General features: G+C 55.4%; 1 protein-coding gene across 2 annotated transcripts; it reads right to left on the bottom strand.

Annotated features, from left to right (window-relative positions):
- Positions 1 to 2,630: 2,630 nt before the first annotated feature.
- JAK3 (Janus kinase 3) lies at positions 2,631 to 17,666 on the bottom strand. 2 transcript variants are annotated; one of them, XM_019641753.1, is made up of 24 exons: positions 17,547 to 17,666; positions 15,388 to 15,580; positions 14,818 to 14,941; positions 14,390 to 14,501; positions 14,087 to 14,232; positions 13,399 to 13,693; positions 12,699 to 12,821; positions 12,467 to 12,624; positions 11,964 to 12,075; positions 11,523 to 11,709; positions 10,820 to 10,947; positions 10,496 to 10,627; positions 9,859 to 9,943; positions 9,014 to 9,141; positions 8,169 to 8,301; positions 7,940 to 8,091; positions 7,670 to 7,820; positions 6,833 to 6,972; positions 6,571 to 6,760; positions 5,921 to 6,045; positions 5,487 to 5,659; positions 5,050 to 5,167; positions 4,778 to 4,888; positions 2,631 to 3,897 (listed from the first exon to the last, which is right to left on the bottom strand). In XM_019641753.1, exons 2-24 carry the CDS (start codon positions 15,569 to 15,571, stop codon positions 3,775 to 3,777), a joined length of 3,330 nt encoding a protein of 1,109 aa, XP_019497298.1. In that variant the 5' UTR covers positions 15,572 to 15,580; positions 17,547 to 17,666; the 3' UTR covers positions 2,631 to 3,774. The 2 variants fall into 2 exon arrangements, with proteins under 2 accessions (XP_019497298.1, XP_019497297.1); XM_019641752.1 differs by having other exon boundaries at positions 15,388 to 15,584.

A 17,666-nucleotide genomic window follows, 5' to 3' on the forward strand; every position in this document is an offset into this window, starting at 1 on the left:
GGTGGCAGAAGGCGCCAGGGGCCTCTAGGGCACCCTTCTTATAGGCGCCTAGCCCTCCCCAGCTGGGGACCTTGGAGCGGGAACTGAGCATGCTGAGGGAGGGCCCAAGGATAAGGTCAAGGGCAGGGTCAGGGCCAGTGCAGTGTAAGCCCTGACATTGGGTTTTCTCTTTTTTGTGATGTGAGTGCCTAACTTAAGCTCTGCTTCTGGAGGCAACCACTTCAACAACATGCCAGCCTTCTGACTAGATAAAGTGCCATGTGACCTTCCCCGCTGAGGCGCCTCTGTTTTAGAGATGCTGGTTAATTTTGATAACTGACAATTTGGACCACTTTTCTCCTTCACACTTTATTTCTTATTTACTTATTTATTTTTAAAGATTTTATTGGGGAATTGGGGGAGGGGAACAGCACTGGGGAATCGGGGAAGGGGAACAGACAAGTTGTTGTCCTTTTGTTCTTCAGTCTGTTGTGGAGGACGTCGCTTCACTGGCCCATGTTAGTATTATCATTGCGCTCTTCCCGGGTGAGGCAGATTGGTCGCTGGCCTCTGGACAGCCGCTCATGGCGGCTCTTGGCAGCTCACGCCAGCTGACGGACGCTAAAGGTAGCTTATGGCAGCCCACTGCAGCCTACGCCATTGCGGGCAACTCTCAGCAGCCCAGCTCCAGGTTGAGCTGTTGTTCACCATCTTAGCTGTAGAGGGCGCAGCGTCACTGGCCCTCATGTGGGATATGAACCGGGTTTCTGCTGCTCAGAGCTGGCGTCCCAAGCCAGCTCTTAACCAACGTGCCACTTGGTCAGCCCTCCTTCACACTTTAAATTACTGCTCTCATTTTTAAAATTCACCAATAAAGGATGAGTCTGTGAAACCCTAGTCCCCCCATCCTTTACTCCAATAAGAGCAGAACCTCAGGCCTGAGCATGTTCTCTCTCTCTACCTGCCACCTCACTGTGTGGTCCCAGGTGTACTGTGTTATTTCCAGGACTGTAAGAAATAAACTTTTTTTTTCAAAGTTCTCTGATGGTTACTGATGAAGGGTGTCTTGCAAACATATTGGGTTGTCGGAAAAGTCATGACGCATTTTTGCAATGAAAAACAGAGAAAAAACATATCATGACTTTTCCGACAACCCAATAATAAGAAACACAGGGGTGGGCCAGCCGAGTGGCTCAGTTGGTTAAGAGTGCGAGCTCTGAGCAACAAGGTTGCAGATTTGATTCCCACATGAGCTAGTGAACTGTGCCTGAGCTGAGCTGCCACTGAACTGCCGATGGGTAGCAGGACGGCTCTGTGGTGGTGCTCTTAACAGCAAGGTTTCCGGTTCAACTCTCACATGGGATGGTGGGCTATACCCACCCACAACTAAGATTGAACACGGCACCTTGGGCTGAGCGGCCGCGAGCTGCCGATGGGTGGCCAGATGGCGACTGGACTTGGAGCTGAGCTAGCTGAGCCCTCCACAACTAAGATTGAAGGACAACAACTTGGCTGTTCCCCTTCTCCAATTCCCCAACATTGTTCCCCTTCCCCAACTCCCCAGTAAAATCTTTAAAAAAGAAAAAAAAGAAACAGAGGGGCTGGTCCAGCCACAATGTTGGTTATTGATAGGCTGAGACAGGCACAACAGCGAGAGTCTGTCTCTCTGAGCCAATGCCTCCCCAGGTGAACTGCTGGCTAAGTCTTTATTATCATTATTATTTTTAACCATTTTAAATAAGTGAAATACATAAACTGAGAAATAATAATTCCACAGGGTGGTGGCCATCCAGCCAACTGAGACCAGGGACATCCAAAATCTTGTCCTTATTGCTGTACACATAAAGAAACTGAGGCTCAGAGAGGGGACCCCACACTTGCCCAAGGTTTCAGGAGGGTGGGCCCTAGGGCTGGGGGTCCTGGCCAGCTCTGCCTCTCCTACATTGGGATCCTCTTGGGCTGGGCAGAGACTGGAGGGCCCAGAATAAACCTGGCTACATTTGCTCAGCACATACTGGGTGCCAGCCTAGTGCCCTGGAGGGCTTATGACTCTGTTTTACCAAGAAGGGAAACTAAGGCAGAGAGAGGGGATGATACTCCACCCAAGGCAAAGAAGATTCTGAGCTGAAATCTTCATCTTGTTCCAGCTTAGAGCAGCCCCACATGCTCCCTCCCTCCTGTTTTTCACCAAAGCAGGTGGCTTTTCCTGGGCTGAGAGAGTAGGCACAGAGATCTGTCTCTTGTCTCTCCCCTGCTCGCTCTCTCCGTCACTCTCCATATCTTTCCAGCAGTCCTGAGGCATACTCAGGGGACTGGCTTGGCCTCTCTGATGCTGGAACCCTCCCCACAGCCTAGCTCTCCCAACCCAGCCTTGCCCTCTGACCCTAGCAGAGCAGCCTGTTCCCTCCACCCACCAAAAGCCTGTAATCAGCTCCCCAGGACAGAGCCAAGGCCAGCAGCTGGGGCTTGGGGGAGGGCTTCTGTCCTCCAGAGACCCAGCCAATGCCCAACCCTGCTGTCCCTCCTCCCCCAGCCTGCCTTGAGACCCCAGTGTGGCCCCTAGGGGGTCTCTATCCCCAAGCCCTAACCATATTCCTCCCCTACTCATATATCTCCAAGGTTCCTCATTGCCCAAATCCAGCAACAAAACATGCCTTCCACTGAACTCCTTTATTCATTCAACAAACACCCCCAGAGTCCCCGTAGTGCCCACCTCAGCCCAGCCCCCATGAAGCTTCCAGGTTGGAGGAGACAGAGGTGGACAGTCACCACCCTAGTTTTAAGGTCAGAGGGAAGTACAGGGCTGGCAGGGAGTGATGGGAACACACCAGGGAAGGCTGCAGGGAGGTGATAGCTGGGGTTTTGAGAGACGAATAAAAGCTTTCCTGGGAGCCTAAGTGGCAGGAAAACTTAGTGCAGGTCAGTGTGGGATGGTGGGGGCTTAAACTGCACAAGGCTCTCCAGAAGCTGGCTGCATAGCTGAGGAGCCAGCACTATGGAACTGAGACACAGAGAGGGGAAGAAATGTACCCATTGTCACATAGCTAATAAGTGGCAGAACCGTGGGCTCCAACAAGCTCTGTACTCTGAGCTTCCTCACTAAAGAGAACATGCTGTTCCCTTTACCAAGAATGCCTTTCACTTCCTCAACTGCTGAAAAGCTCCTGTCAGGCTCCAGGGTCATCACTGGCTGACCCTCCGGTCAGAAAGGGCCCCAGTGTAAGGTGGGGAAACAAGTCCCAGGGACACTCAAGTACAGTTAGAGTGGACTGGGACCCCAGCCTCTGCTGGCCCCTCACACAATCCCAGTCACACTTCCTTCCCCCAAAAGTGAATTTCCAACCCGAGCAGCTGCTCTTGTCCTTGGCTTCCTCCAGCAAGAGCAGGATGGGGGAACAGAAGCCTGAGATCACATAAAGTTACACAATTTCCCTGCTGAAAATGAGACAGGGACATCCTCTGAGAGAATGGGAAGACGGGAGGAGTTTCAATGTGGTCCCTTGCTTCTGGGGGCAGGACTCAGTGGGCCCCATCGAGGTATCTGTCTTGAATCTTTACAAGTTCCAAAGGCCACGAGGCTGCTATTACTCCGCAAGCCAGGGGTGCCCCCCCTCAATACGATGTCATTTGACGCATGGGAGTCTCCGGAAGCACAAGGCCTAGAGAGGGGCGGCTCCCAGCCCAAAGTCACACAACCAGTCCATGGAGACCAGAACCCAGAGGTCTGTGTGCAGAAGATGTAAAAATGACAATGAGTGGAGTTCTTCCTCCAGACAAGCAGGGAAGGCAAGCATCTCATGCCTCTGGACAATACCCCCGACTTCCACTCCACAGAGCATCCAGCTGGGGGCCCAGGGCACTGAAGGACGGCCGGTCTTGTGGGCTAGGAGCCCAGCATAGCTTCATGAGCTCATGAACCTGAGGGTGTAGGAGACAACAGGGTCCCATGAAAGTGGTAGGAAGAACATGACTCCTGTCCAGTTTTAAAATATACTTAGACTCCATCCCTCCCCTGCTCCAAAGCCTTCCATGACTGCCTATGGGTCTTAGAACAAAATCTCACCCCCTCCCCTTCCTCCCTCCCTTCATCACCTCCTCACTTCCTCTCTCCTCCATGTAGTCCCATCTCACTATTTAAATACACCAACCTTATTCCCACCTCAGGGCCTTTGCAGATGCTGTGTCCTCCACTGAGAAAGCCCTTGCCAGCTTTCCCCATGGGTGGGCACTTCCTGCTCCAGGCATCATTTCATCTAAGAGACCCTCCCTGACTACCCTTCCTCCATCAGTCTCCCCCTGTTCATCTCTTTCCAGACACTGAACACCACCAGAATGTTCTTGTTAGCTTCTGCTGGTTTCCAAGCACCAGCACACAGCCCAGCACACAGTCGGCGCTCCATAAATGTTTATGGCCTGAGCGCCATAAATTATTTTATGAATTAATTATGAACGACCAATTGCATGGCAGAAACTTCCACAAAAGTTGTGATGATAAACAGTAAGGGTCCCCACCATTTTATTGAGTACTGACTGTGTGTGAGACTCTGAGCTGAGCACAGGATGGGTGTTAACTCCTCTGTTCCTCCTCCACCTTATAAAGCACTATAATTCCCATTTTGGAGATGGTAAACTGAGGCTCTGAAAATGTTTATGACTTGCCATACAGCGAAAGGGCAGCAAAGTAGAGGCCAGCAGGAGCTCTCAACCAAGAGCCAATGTGGTGGAAAGAGCCAGAGGGGCCAGCTGGCTTGCCCAAGACCCCAGAGTGGGAAACTGAGGGAAGTTCTCCAGCTCTCACCTCGCCAGGGCAGGCTGGAGGAGTGGGCAGCCTCTGGCCCTCCGCCAGCAGGTCCAGGAGGCGGCAGAGAGCCGGGACATCTCGCTCACATCCCATCATCCGCAAGAACTCCTGGGGCCAAGGGAGAGAACCCATGGTAGGGGAGGAGCATTCAGTGCTGGAGCGGGAAGGGAGGATCTTCTGTGATGGAAGGGGCTGCCTGTGGGGTGGGGTGGTCAGCCATAGTGAAAGGGTGAGGGGGAGAGTTCTCGGGACCCAGTAAGCCGACTCACGGCGGAGGGGCTGCAGCTCTTGTCGCTGTAGGTGAATAGCTCGTACAGGACGACCCCGAAACTCCAGACGTCTGATTGGCGCGAGAAGATGTTATCTGAGAGGGACTCCGGGGCGTACCTGGAAAGGACGGGGCAGCCTTGGGGTGAGGGGGTCAGGCAGAGGATGGGAAAGGAGTAGGTAGCCTTGGGCTAGGGGAGCTGTCCAGGGAAGGTGGACTGTGAGAGGGCCAGTCCTGGCAGGGTCAGTCTCAGTTTCCCTGACTGTGGGATGAGGGTGATTCTCCAACCCTGTGGCCTGCCGGGGCGGGACCTAGTGGGAGTGGGATTGGGGCAGGTCAGAGCCATAGCTGTGGGGAAGGACCGGGCCAGGTTGTGGCGCAGGAAAGGGCCAACCAAGGCTGTGGGGAGGAGGAGCGGGACTGGCGCTGGGTCCCCACCAAAAGATGGGGCTCTGGCCCGGCTCTCGGACAACGTAATAGTCTTTGTCCAGCGGCAGCAACTTGGCGAGGCCGAAGTCGGCGATCTTGACGTGTGTCTCGCTCTCTACCAGGATGTTACGCGCTGCAAGGTCTCGGTGCACGCACCGGCAGGAACCCAGGTACTCCATGCCCTGCGGGCGGACAGGGGGTATAGACCCCAGGCAGGGGCCCCCGAGCCTGACCTGGAATCCAACGTCAACCCAGACCCCAAACCTAACCCCACCTCTACCCCATCCTTGACTCCAGTCCTGATCTTAGCCCTAACTCAGCCCCACCTCCAATCTGATCTGGACCCCAAACGTCAGCTCTCAGCCTTCCCTCGAAACTATACGCTAACCCCTCCCGGCCCAACTCAAGCAGCCAGCTCGGCGCCGCAGGCCCCAGCCCCACACCTTGCAGATCTGCGAGGCGTAGAGGAGCAGACGGCTTGCGTCGAGGCGTGAGCGGTGCCGCTGCAGGAAGTCGCGCAGGCAGCCACTGGGCAGGTACTCCATGACTAGCCGCAGGCTCTGGCGGCCTAGGAGGCAGGAGAGGCGGGAGGAGTCACCACGGGACCCAATTCTATCTACTCCCCTCCCCATTCTTCCTCCCGTTCAGAGTGGGACCTTGGGTTCTTCCGGGACTTAGTATTGCTTTCAATAAAATGGGAAGGCAACATTCCCCAATTCCCCAATGCTGTCCCCCCCCCCCAATTCCCCAATAAAATCTTTAACAAAAAAAAAACCCAAAAAAATGGGAAGGCAACAGTAACACTTACCACTAATGTCTCTAGAGTACTTTCTACCATATACATTGATTCCTTGAAACCTCATAATGACCCATTTTTCAGGTGGGGAAATTGACACTCAGAAAGGTTACATCACCTGCCCAAGGTAACCCCCACTGCTAAGGGATGGAGCTGGAATTCTAACCCCTGGTAGGTCTGAATCTGGATAAACAATGAAGAGTCCATAGTGTCTGCTGTGGACCCTGCTGGTGTTCGCAGACCACCCCAAAGTGGTACTGTGGGATTTGAAGACCACTCGTTCGGTAAGGGACGAACCTGGGCCATAGCTGACACCGCGGTACTTGACAATGAAGTCACTGTGCAGGGCTTTGAGGATCTGGATCTCCCGCTGGAAGTCCCTCTGCTGGTCTGGCCCACTGTGCTGCAGCTGCTTCACAGCCACCAGGGCGCCTGTGTTGTCTCCCAGCGGGTCATAGCGGCATAGTTCCACGCTGCCGAAGTTGCCCTGGGGGACAGCATGGTTGGTGTCCAAGTACCTGGGTGCTGCTCTGCCCACCCCCAGCCCAGCCCACCTCACCTTGCCCAGCTGTGAGATGTATTTGAGGTGTCTCTCCTCAAAGATGGTAGGGTCCTGGCAGGCATAGAGCTGGGCACCATTCCAAAGCCCATCACGAGGTGCCAGGGCACCAGGTGTGAGGTCTGAGAGGAGCTCATAATCTGGGGGCCACAGGCAATGAATGAGCAGTGTATTGGGCCCATCCACTCTCTTTCCACCCTGGTCTCCTGCCAAATGAACTGCCTGATGCACCCCAGACAAGGAACACACCTTCTCGGCTGACTTGCTACGTGACCTCTATCTGCATGCTTACCTTCTCTGTGTATCATGGCAGGGTTACTACAAGCCAAAGGGTGCTTTGCAGGGACTAGAAAAAGATGCCCCTGGGCCAAGGCAGCTCCCTTAGGCAGTGCACACCCTGTGCAACTACACATGGCTATGGAAACCGAAAGACCTTCCCAGACTCCACTGCTATGAGTTGTGGCCACATGACTGAGCTCAGGCTGATGGGGGAAATGCGCTGGGTGCCCCTTCAGGCTTAGCCCATGGAAACCTAGCATGGAACCCTCCACACTCTCGTCTTCAGAGGAGACAACAGAGACTTGAAGCCATGGGACTGGTGGAGCCACAAAGGGAGAGGTGCCTGTTGACCTGGACACCCTCAATGAATGAGAACTAAACACCCATCATGTTGAACCTTGAGCTCAGCAGCCTGCTTGTTACAGCAGCTGTCAATGCCATGCTGACTGCTAAAATCACTAACACTCCAGTCGTACCAGGCACCCAGGTTGGGCTCTGCTCCCACTGGGCCCAATATGACATGCCAGCCCTGCCCACCCTGCCTGGCCCAGGGGGCACCTGATGTGATAAGGTTGTTGAGATCACGGATGACAGCACGGAAGGAGGGCCTGTGGCCTGGCTCATAGGCCATGCATTGTTGGATTAGCAGGGCCAGCTCCATCCACTTGGGTGCAGGCAGCTGCTGCCGATCCTCGTAAAACTGGAGCTTCTGAGGGCAGGAAGAGGGGCTGGTCACCCCTGGTGCACCCTCAGAAGGCCCCCCCCAGACCTGCCCATCCTCCCCAAGCTGGACTTTAGTCCACCCTTCTGTCAAAGGAGAGCTCTGACCTTGGCAGGATCCAGGGTACTGATGGGCATCGTGACACCGCTGAACACCTCCCAGACTGTGGCACCAAAACCCCACTTGTCAGCTTCCAAGCCAAGTGTCCGGGCCTCCTGGAGACACTCAGGGGCCACCCAGGGGATCCTGTCAGTGAGCACTGAGGGGTGGGGATGGTGTCAGGGATCGCTTCCTTGCCCCACAAGACCCCTCCCTCCTCCAGCCTTCCACACTTACTCTCCAGGCTTAGCACAGTGGGGCTGACACCAGGATCACTCAGCTTGATGAAGGGTGGGCTCCCATCAGCCCCTTCCCGAGCCAGGAGCACCTTCCGGGCTGAGACATTGCCATGGGGGAGGCCCTTGTCCTCCTAAGTGGACCGGGCATAGGGAAATGCCAGGGAAGGTTTGATGAGTGAATATGCTGGCTGGCAAACTCCTACACATCCTTCAAAGCCCAGCTGGTACTGCTCTGACCATACTCCAGAATCTTCCCTGGATTACTGGTAGCCTGACTGGCCTCCGTTAGTCTACCCCTTATGACCTATGTCCCTCTGCTTCTCAAACCCTGCTCACCCACCCAATGGCTCCCCATTGCCTTCGAGATAAAATCAAAAGTCCTCAGCCTGGCATTCAGGCCTTTTGAAATCCAGTCCTTGCTCATCCTTCCCATGAGCTCTCTTCCACACCCTGGTCTCCTGCCAACTGAACTGCCTGATGCACCCTAGACATGGAACACACCTTCTCAGTTACAGGCCTTTGCCCAGGCTGTTCTTTCAGCGTGACATGTCATCCTTCCTTTCGCCTCTTGATGAACTCCTACTCAACCTTCAAGGCCCCAGCACTTTGGGAAGCCTTCCCCCCCACCCAGCCTCATTGCTTACTACTCCGCATCGATATCCACATATGACCAGCTGTTCCCTTCTCCTCTTACACCTCTGAGCCTGTACATATGCTGTTCCCTCAGTCTAAAATGCTCTCCCCTTGCACCCTTGCCAAATTGCTATCCATACTACAGAGTCCACCCTCAATTCCCCCCTCCTCCCTGTGAATAGAGAGTAGAGCAGGCAGAGAAGTACTCACCAGATAGTTGAGAGCATAGGCCAGCTGTTTGATCACCTGCAGCTTCCAGCTGGCTGGCACCAGGTGGCCACACTTGCGTAGATATGTGTCTAGTGCTCCCAGGTGCACAAATTCCTGCACCATGATGCCTGGTGGCAGCACAGGGAACAGCAGAGTTGGGAGGTAGGTCTGCATTGCTCTACCTCCACCTCACCCTCAGGGGTCCCTTAAACTCTCCACTCTGACTGCTCCCTCCCCCGCTCCTCCATCCTTTCCCTACTCTCCTCTCCAACCTCCCCACTTCCATCTCAGAACTATCTGCCTGAAATGCCTGGGAGGTTCTGAGCTCTTTCTGCATCTCACTTCCACCCTTTGTATGTTCCATGTCTTCTGCCTTGAACACCCCTCTTCCTTCTTTTCCCTAATTCCTACTTCTCTTCACCTCCCCAGAACCATGTCTGACCAGCAAGCTGGGTTAGTGGCCTCTGACCACCCCCTGGTGCCCTGCATTGTCCTCATCACACATGATCATTTATCACCCTGCCAGCCTGTCATATTCTCTGCTGTGTGCCCAGCTCCTGGCACATATTGGGCTGAACTAAATGGATGGAATGGGGGCTTGGAGAGGCAATGTGGCCTTTGCAAAGCTTCAGAGGGGGTACACAGTGAAGTGACATTGGAACCCAGGTCTGTCTGGCTTGAGATAGTTCTGGGAGCTGGGGATTGGTTTAGAGCCTGGAGCTGCAGCCCAAGGAGTCATGACTGAGAGGCATGGGTGTAGGGTGATGGCCCCTGTGTGTTTATTGCTAATGCGGCCATGGATAGGCTCAGTGAGGCAGGTCAGGGGTGGGGCGCGGAGGTCTCACTGTCTCCAGCCATGCACACGCCATGAAGCAACACGAGATGCTGGTACGACACTTGGCTCATCAAGCTCGCCGCTTCCAGGAATGACTGGGGAGGTGAGGAGGGAGAGAAGATGCATGGGTTCCTCCCATTCCAGGGTCCTACCAGGGGCCCCAAACTTGCTGCTCACAAACCTGCCTCGAGAGGAGGCATGCCTCCAATCTCCTCTGGCCCTGGAGCCCACCATGAGTGCACACAGCACTCTGTATCATGATTTTCTGATAGCAGCTAGAATACCCCACTGTAATCTACCTCAAGTCTCTTACAGAGAAGTGGGAGATTTGGGGGTTGAGAAGGGTTCAAGCCTTCCCTGTGTAGCCCAGCCCCTCTGATGCCTCCATCTACATCACTCCCCTCTCCTTTGCTCACTCCTCTCTGGCCCAGTGGCCTCCTTGCTGTTCCTTAAATGTGTGAGGCTCAGTCCTGCCTCAGGACTCTTGCACTGGCTGTTCTTGCGGTCTTTTCATTTGCATCTAAATTCCCCAACCCTTCTATATTTCATTGTTTGTGGCTACATTTCTGTGTTTTCAAATGTCTCTGACTCCATGACCCTCTCTCCAGCCAGCCCTGACCCCAAAGGCCTGGTTCCTACTCACTCACCTCCATACAGTTCTTATGTTTGGCATCTAACACTTTGAGCAGCACCTCTGTCTCCCGGGGCTCCCCGTCCACAGCCTCATGGCGACAGCCCCGGTAAATCTTGGTGAAGGACCCATGACCCAGGTTCTCATGCTGGAGGGTGAGAGGACAACAGGAGAGATCAGTAAGGGGCTCTTGTGGAGTATTGGCCCCATTTTACAGATGATCAATGAAACAGAGGCAGAGAGAGGTTACATCACATGCCTGAGGCCACACAGCAAAGGTGGATTTAGGCTGGGTCTCTGGATTTCAACTGAGCTCTCCCTATTTCCTGAGGCCCCTTACCCACTCCAGGCTGTCAGCGGGGATCTTGTGAAATGTCATCTGACTCAGCTGGCATCCCGAGTGGGGCTGAACAGGGGATGATGTGGGCAGGCTGCAACCTCTCCGGATCACAATCAGGTTGGACTTTTCTAAGAGGAGAAGGTGGAAGGAGAAAACCAGAGGTCAGAGGTGAAAGGCCCTCAAAGGTTTGCGCACTCCCTGTTGTAGCTTGGGGTCTCCCTCAGAAGCCAACCTTGAGATGAGGATTCCAGGGCATGTGGTTTATTTGAAAGGAGGCTCCAAGAAGTCCCCATATGGTGGGGAGAAGTGAAACACAGAGGGAAGGAACCCTGCAGTGGGCGCCAATGAGCAACTTGCACTATGGGCAACCTGGTCTCAGTCCTGCTAGGGATTCTGGGAGACTCAGAACTCACACCTCAGAGTTGCCCCATTGGAGAGGTTTGTCTGAGAGTAAAATTCATCCAGAGGAAGAGGCAAGAGATGGAGATAGACTAAGTGTTAGTGACATCCCTTAAATTCAGCTGTGCCTGGATCTAGCCATGCCTGAAGGCAGTTGTGTATCCTGCAAGCCAATAAATCACCTTTTCTTCCCTAAACCACTTTGACCTGCAGTTTCTGCCACTTGCCACACAAAAGCTGTGACAAACACAGAATGGCAGGGCCCCAGATTGACTGCTCAGTTCAGGGAACAGGATGGGCTCACCTTTGGGTCTAGGGGTGCAGCAGAAGGTGAGGTTCAGTGCAACCCCATCCACATGCAGCCCACCATGCCAGCAGGCAGCCAGGAGCTCTCGAAGACTGCTGTGGGGTCGGCCAAGGCCAGCCAAGGAGAAGGTTCCTGTGGGGTCGCACCGGATGAGGCAGCCCTTGTAATCAGGGCCCAGGGGGGTCTGCAAGAAGGAGTGGTCCCTGAGTGGGAGTAGGCAGCACCCTCCCATTCGCTCCCTCTTCCTTGAGCACCACTTCCTTGAGCTAATTTCAATCTCCAAGACTTTGCATATGCTCTTCCCTCCACTGGGAATGTCTTTTCCCTCTCCTTCTTCAGGAAGCAAGTGCTGACACATCTTTCAGGTCTCAGCTCAAATCTCACCTCCTCCAGGAAGTCCTCCCTCCCTGCCCTCCTGGTTCCTAGTGATGGACTGACCTGTACACAGAAAGTGAGGAGGAAGCTGTCGAAATCCTGGGGGCTGCGGCGTAGAACGTAGGAGCCAGGAAAGGAGCCCCTAGCTTTGAGTTTGTTGATCGCAAAATCCAGGCTTGGGGAAAGGTAGGAGGGAACCGAGAGTTCAAGACAGAAGCCAGACCTGGGTTCTAATCCTGGTCTCTCTGAAACCCTGGAACCCTCACCAGGTAGCATTCCCTCCCATCCAGCCACCGCGTATATAAAATGGGCCAAAAGACAGGGGTTCTACCCAAGGGATTAAACGAGAGGAAATGGTACCCCAGGAGTCAGAGGGAAGGAAATGGCTGCCCTGAACAGCAGAAAGGAGACCCCAACTTTACTGAGCACTGACTATGCACCAGGCGCCGTTGGAGCATTTGCCCCCTTGTCCAAGGCTCCTGGAATGCAGGGACACTGAGGCACCGAGAAGGGGCGTGACCAGGATTCAGACCCAGGTGGATCCGGCCTGGGAGGCTGGTCCTTACGTGATGGGGCCATGGCACTGTTGGGCCACCTCCTCCAGCAGCCGCGGCGGCGCCACCTCCTTGCAGAAGTAGTGCTGAGAGTCGGTGGTCAGCCGGAAATAGCCGTCCACAAGCGCCACGAAGGACAATGCGGCGGGCAGCCCCGGGAACTCAGCCTCCTGCGAGGGTTCGCATTAGCGCCCGCTGCGGTCCCCGCCCTCGGGTAAGGCGGGGAGCGGGGTCCAACACCCACCAGGATCTGGTTGTCTGTCCTGGTGACAGTAACCAGGCGGTGCTCCCCGGCCGGGCCAACGCGTGGGGCCTGCTTGATGCTGATGTCCACAATTTCTGGAAAGTCGCAGAAGGGTTGGAAGACCTGGGAGAGAAGGGGAGGACTGAGGTTGGGAGTCCCTCGGAGTCCTCAACCCCTCTTAAAAGGAAACCCCACCAACCCATGACCATGAGCCCTGCCCTTCTCAGCCTGGCCCAGCCCATCCCTTTCCCAACTCGCCCCTGCCAAACCCCGTCTCTTCTATCAATCTCACCTCTCTCAACCCCTTCCCTGACCATCCCCAAATTTCTCCCACCCCACCTCTGCCAAACCTCGTCTCCTTTTCTTGGCCCGTCCCCTCCCTGAGCCCCTTCTTCGCTTAGCTCCACTTTACCTCCCCGCCTCACTTAGTCCAAACAAAAGCCCCGCCCCCTCTCTTAGTCCCACCTCCTCCCTGTACTGTCAATTAGCCCCACCCGCCCAACCAGTCCCCTCCCTCTCAGCTCCACCCATTTTCATTCCCATCCCCTCTCTCAGCCGCACCTCTAGTTGGCTACTGCCGGAGCGCCTCCCACAGCCTCTCCCCCTCTTTCGCCCATCTCCTAAGAGTACCGCCCACTCTCCTGCCCCTCCCTCTTAGGCCTCGCCCCGTTGGTTGATCCCAGCTAGCATCCTCCCGTACCTCCTGTGCTCCCGGGCTCCAGGCGATGCCGCTGCCACCAGCCACGCGGAGCAGCCCCGGTGCATCCTGACCACCAGCTGCCCCGGGGAGGCCCACGAGGAAGGTCTCGGAGGCCCTGGCTGGGTCCAGCCGCTCCAAGTCCATGATGTACTTGGCCATGAGCGAGTGCCTGTCAGCCTGACAGGCGGCCACTCGGCGCAGGGCCCGGCGCACTGTCCTCCGGATGCGCTTCCGCGTCACGAAGCTCAATCCCTGGATCAGGTCGCGCAGGCCAGGTGGCAGACAGGCCTTGTAGCTGCGAGTGGGGGAAGCGGTCCCTGAGTGTGGGAAGGGGTCTCCTCAGGGATTGACCGGGACACACAGACCTAGGCTTTAGTTGAGAGGCTGTAGCGTGGCCTCCCTGGGGCATGAGCCCCACATGGAGACACACTCAGGGATATACATGAAAGCAGGTCCTCAGTATGGGGAAGGCAGACAGAAACACAGGCAGGCCTTTTAGGGGCAGGAGGCAGGGCTCTAGAGCCTCAGCGGGGTGTGGGGCCAGGCTGAAGGGCCTGGGTCACAGGGACATACTGCAGGCTTGTAGGTGGGGAGCCCCATGGGGGTCTTGGGCCCTGGGATGCCCTGGTGGAGCCACCTTTGCTCACACCCAGGTAGCACCTGGGTGCCACAGCCTGGAGGCCCTCACCTGACGGTCTTCAGCAGCTCCTCTGGCTGCTGGGCCTGCTCACGGGACATCCGGGCCAGGTCCAGCACAGCCAGGCTGAGACATTCGCCCTGCTCCTTGAGGCCAAGGCCCACGGGGAAGCGGCCACTCACCAGGTCATGGCGGTGCTGAGGACCAGTCACAGCCCAACTGTGAGTTCTAAGGTTGCCTTGTAGACCCCCATCCTGGGCTGACCCCCCCATCCCACATCCCTGGGTTGCCACAGGAAGGGTTAGCTGAAGCCACCTCTGGGGTTGCTTTGAGGGCCTACACACAGACCCCTACCTGGGCGAAGAGGTGCTCCAGGACTGGTAGGTCAAGGATAGCGCTGGCCAAGTCCTTTCGAAGCCCAAAGCGGTGACACTTCTCTAGCCCAAACCAGTTGGGGAAGTAAAAGCTGTGAAGAGGGGTGAGAACCCTGGAGTGGAGGTATTCAGGGGTAGCAGACTACCAAGACCTCACGGAGCCCAGGGTGTACCATTGTCTTGCTGCATGCCTTTGGCAAGCCACCCGCCCTCTCTGGCCTCAGTTTCCTCATCTGTGAAATGGGCAGTGATCATGCCCTCCCTGGGGCACCCACTGGGAGGTTCAGGGAGATGATACATTGTAGGATCGCTGTTTCAAACTCTCATTTCCTAAGCCCTTAGCAAAAGTCATCCCGTTCTGGTATTGTCTAACCCACACCTGCATGGGCGGGGGGAGGTGCTTCCTACCGGAGCCTGTAGACGAGGACCTGGGTACCCGCATCCTCCACGGAGAAGATGTGGCTCGGGGGGAACCAGCAGGACAGGTCCTCCGTGGCCAGAGCAAAGAGGGAGTGGTACACAGGCAGGATGCCTGAGGGAATGCCCCCATCAGCTTCCTTCTGAGTCTCCCCATCTGTTCTCTGCAGTCCCCACGCAGCCCCACAGGGGTCTTTGTCACCTTTAGCTCTGACACTGCGACCCTTCCCTGCTCACACACACTCCAGGACTCCCAATTGCCCTCAGGAGAGAAGCCACACACTCACCTGCTTCTCAGGGGTCCCCACCTCTCTCCCCAGAGCACCTCCTTCCACTACACACTTTACCTTGAGGGATGACCAGTTGTTTCCACCACCTCCCACCCCCACCCCCGAGTCTTTGCACATGCCATCACCTCTGCACTCTTCTCCTTTACCAAACTCCTACTCATCCCTCAAAGCCCCAGCTCCAATGCTGACAGGTTGGAAGCTATTCTAGCTCGCAATCCAGGCTCCCACCCCTACCCATCCCCCTGGCCCAGCCTTTTTGAGACCCACTCACCACTGGCCTTAGCGGCCCGAACACACAGCTCTTCAGCCAAGTGGTCCCCAAAGGAGAAAGATAGGCGCTGTAGGGGTCCAGGGCCCCGAGGGGGCAGCAGCACATGTAGAGCACCAGCCTCTGAAGATGAGAGGCTGCAGGAGCGCTGAGGGATCAGGGGTGTCTCCTCACTTGGAGGCGCCATGAGTGCAGCCTGCCTGGACAGAAAGAGACAGCCCCTCAATTCTGGGCAGAGAGGACAAGATTACAAAGCTTCTTGAGGTTGGGGAGGGGGACAGAGATGCTGCTGGGTGAGGTAGGGATGGAGCTGGAGAAAGAGGAGAGAGGGACAGAGAGAGAGGGAAAGAGAAAGAGATGGAGAGAAACAGAGAGAGGGTTTTGAGTGTGCCAGGTGGGTAAGGAGCCATAAGCCTCCAGGTGAGGACTGTGCTGGGAACTGGAAGGTAGTTAGTCTGAACCCGGATTTGTGTGAACTCATAGCCAACACTCTTGTCAGTGCCCAGGGCAGACATCTCCAATCAATCTTCAGCCTCTACACTACCTCCCAGCCCAGCCTCTGCCAAGAGCAATCAGTCACAAATGTTCAGATTTGCCCACCAGGAAGCAGATGAGTACTGGCTTGTGCATGTAGTCATTTACCAGGGTAAGGGTGGTCATCATTACTTGCTGGGTGGGGGTGGGTGGTGGGGCTGATGGGAACGCAAGCACTTTGGAGGCTGAGACTGGAAGCTTATGCACCTGGTGTGATGTGTGCCCTGGGGGCAGACCCAGTCTGATAACTCTGCCAACAGGGGCCTCTGTGTCTGTCTTCCCGCCTCCTCACCACCACCATGATTTTATCTCCATCACTCCCACCAATGAACCCCCCAGGAGCATCTCAGGCCCCCATAGCAGGAAACCTCCCTGGGATGGGCCCAGGAGAAAAACGCCTTCTTTATTCACAGCGTTCAACACCTGCCAAACTCCAGCGCTCGCTCTCTCTCTCTCTCTCTCTCTCTCTCTCTCTCTCTCTCTCTCTCTCTCCTGGGGGACCCCAAAGCTCAGGGCCCCTGGCTGGGCAGGGCAAGGGTTGGCTTTTGAACCCAGTGAGGAAAAGTGGGGGAGGTGGGCAAGATCCACTTAAACTGACCTGAATTAAGAAGATACAAAGAGAATGTTGGGTAAAATTAGGTTGCAAAATTATAGTAGGAGATAGGGGTGGGAGGGGACAGCATTAATGCATTTTTAATGCAACCAAAATATAAACCTGGGGCTGGAGGAGGTGAAGACTTCAGGTTCTGGGTTCAAATCCCAGCCCCATCATGTCCTGGTAGAGTGACCCCAGCAGGGCTCCCACCACTGGGGCTCAACTCTTCCAGCTGTAAAATGGGCTAACTCCCCACCCGCATCAGTGAAGTGGTCTGCTGAGCCCACCCAGAGGTGTCAGCACGTTTAATCCACAGTAACTGGCCCAATGCTTGGCGACATGCCCAGTGAGCACTTGACAAATGCCAGCTAAACCAGAAAGGAAGGGTGGTTTGGCAGTTACTGTCAGGGAGGGAGAGTGTGGCAGGGAGAGAACTTTCCCCTAGGGACACCTCAGTGTCACCAGCTCCCAGACCATTAATGGGAACATTAGCAGCCCCGGAAGCCCTGGGACTCCTGTCACTCTGATCTTGCTTGTTTTTACCCTTTTACATAAACGAAATCACACAATGCCTCTTCTGTTTAAAATAAATGTTGTTGTTTTTTTTAAAAAAAAAAACGTGATTGTTTAAATATCAAAAGTAAAAAAAGGAAAAGTCAGAGGTGAAACCCCAGGATTCGGGGCCCCCCAAATGGCCATTTTTTAACACCAAAAGTCCCACCTCTTGAAATGGCTGGTCTGGGGACTGGGAGGGTCTGGGCTGGGAACTGTTTCCGGGGGCGCTGAGCACCCCACACCTGCAAAGTGATTCAGGTAGGTCCTGAGAGCTGGGACTGTGAGGCCTCATTTTATGCCAGACAAAGCTGAGGCCCAGCAAGGGGAGTGCTTTGCCAGAGGCCACACAACCCTCCGCCCCAGCTCACTTGGAGGCCTGGAAGGCAAACTTGCCTTTGCTGTCACAATACCATCCCCAGCCACAACCATCCACCCACCCTGTGCCCGGGTAGAGCCATGTAGTACCTCCAGATCTTACCTGGCAGGTGGGGAACTCTAGGCCAACGACAGGAGGGCAGAGCCCGGTGGCGGAGGCAGGAAAGTCCCACTGGGCTCTTTCCTGTGTGGGCCCCTCAGCTTCCTGAGCTGCTGTCACTTA

This window comes from Hipposideros armiger, unplaced genomic scaffold (assembly GCF_001890085.2).
Source record: "Hipposideros armiger isolate ML-2016 unplaced genomic scaffold, ASM189008v1 scaffold_64, whole genome shotgun sequence".
Classification (NCBI taxonomy): domain Eukaryota; kingdom Metazoa; phylum Chordata; class Mammalia; order Chiroptera; family Hipposideridae; genus Hipposideros; species Hipposideros armiger.

Excerpts from the sequence above, each read along its gene's own strand:
- JAK3 (XM_019641753.1), bottom strand. The coding sequence starts at position 15,571 with ATGGCGCCTCCAAGTGAGGAGACACCCCTGATCCCTCAGCGCTCCTGC. Across the intron at positions 14,233-14,389 it reads TGGAGCACCTCTTCGCCCAG|CACCGCCATGACCTGGTGAG; the intron begins GTAGGGGTCTGT and ends ACTGGTCCTCAG. Across the intron at positions 11,710-11,963 it reads TCCTCACTTTCTGTGTACAG|ACCCCCCTGGGCCCTGATTA; the intron begins GTCAGTCCATCA and ends TCCTTCTTGCAG.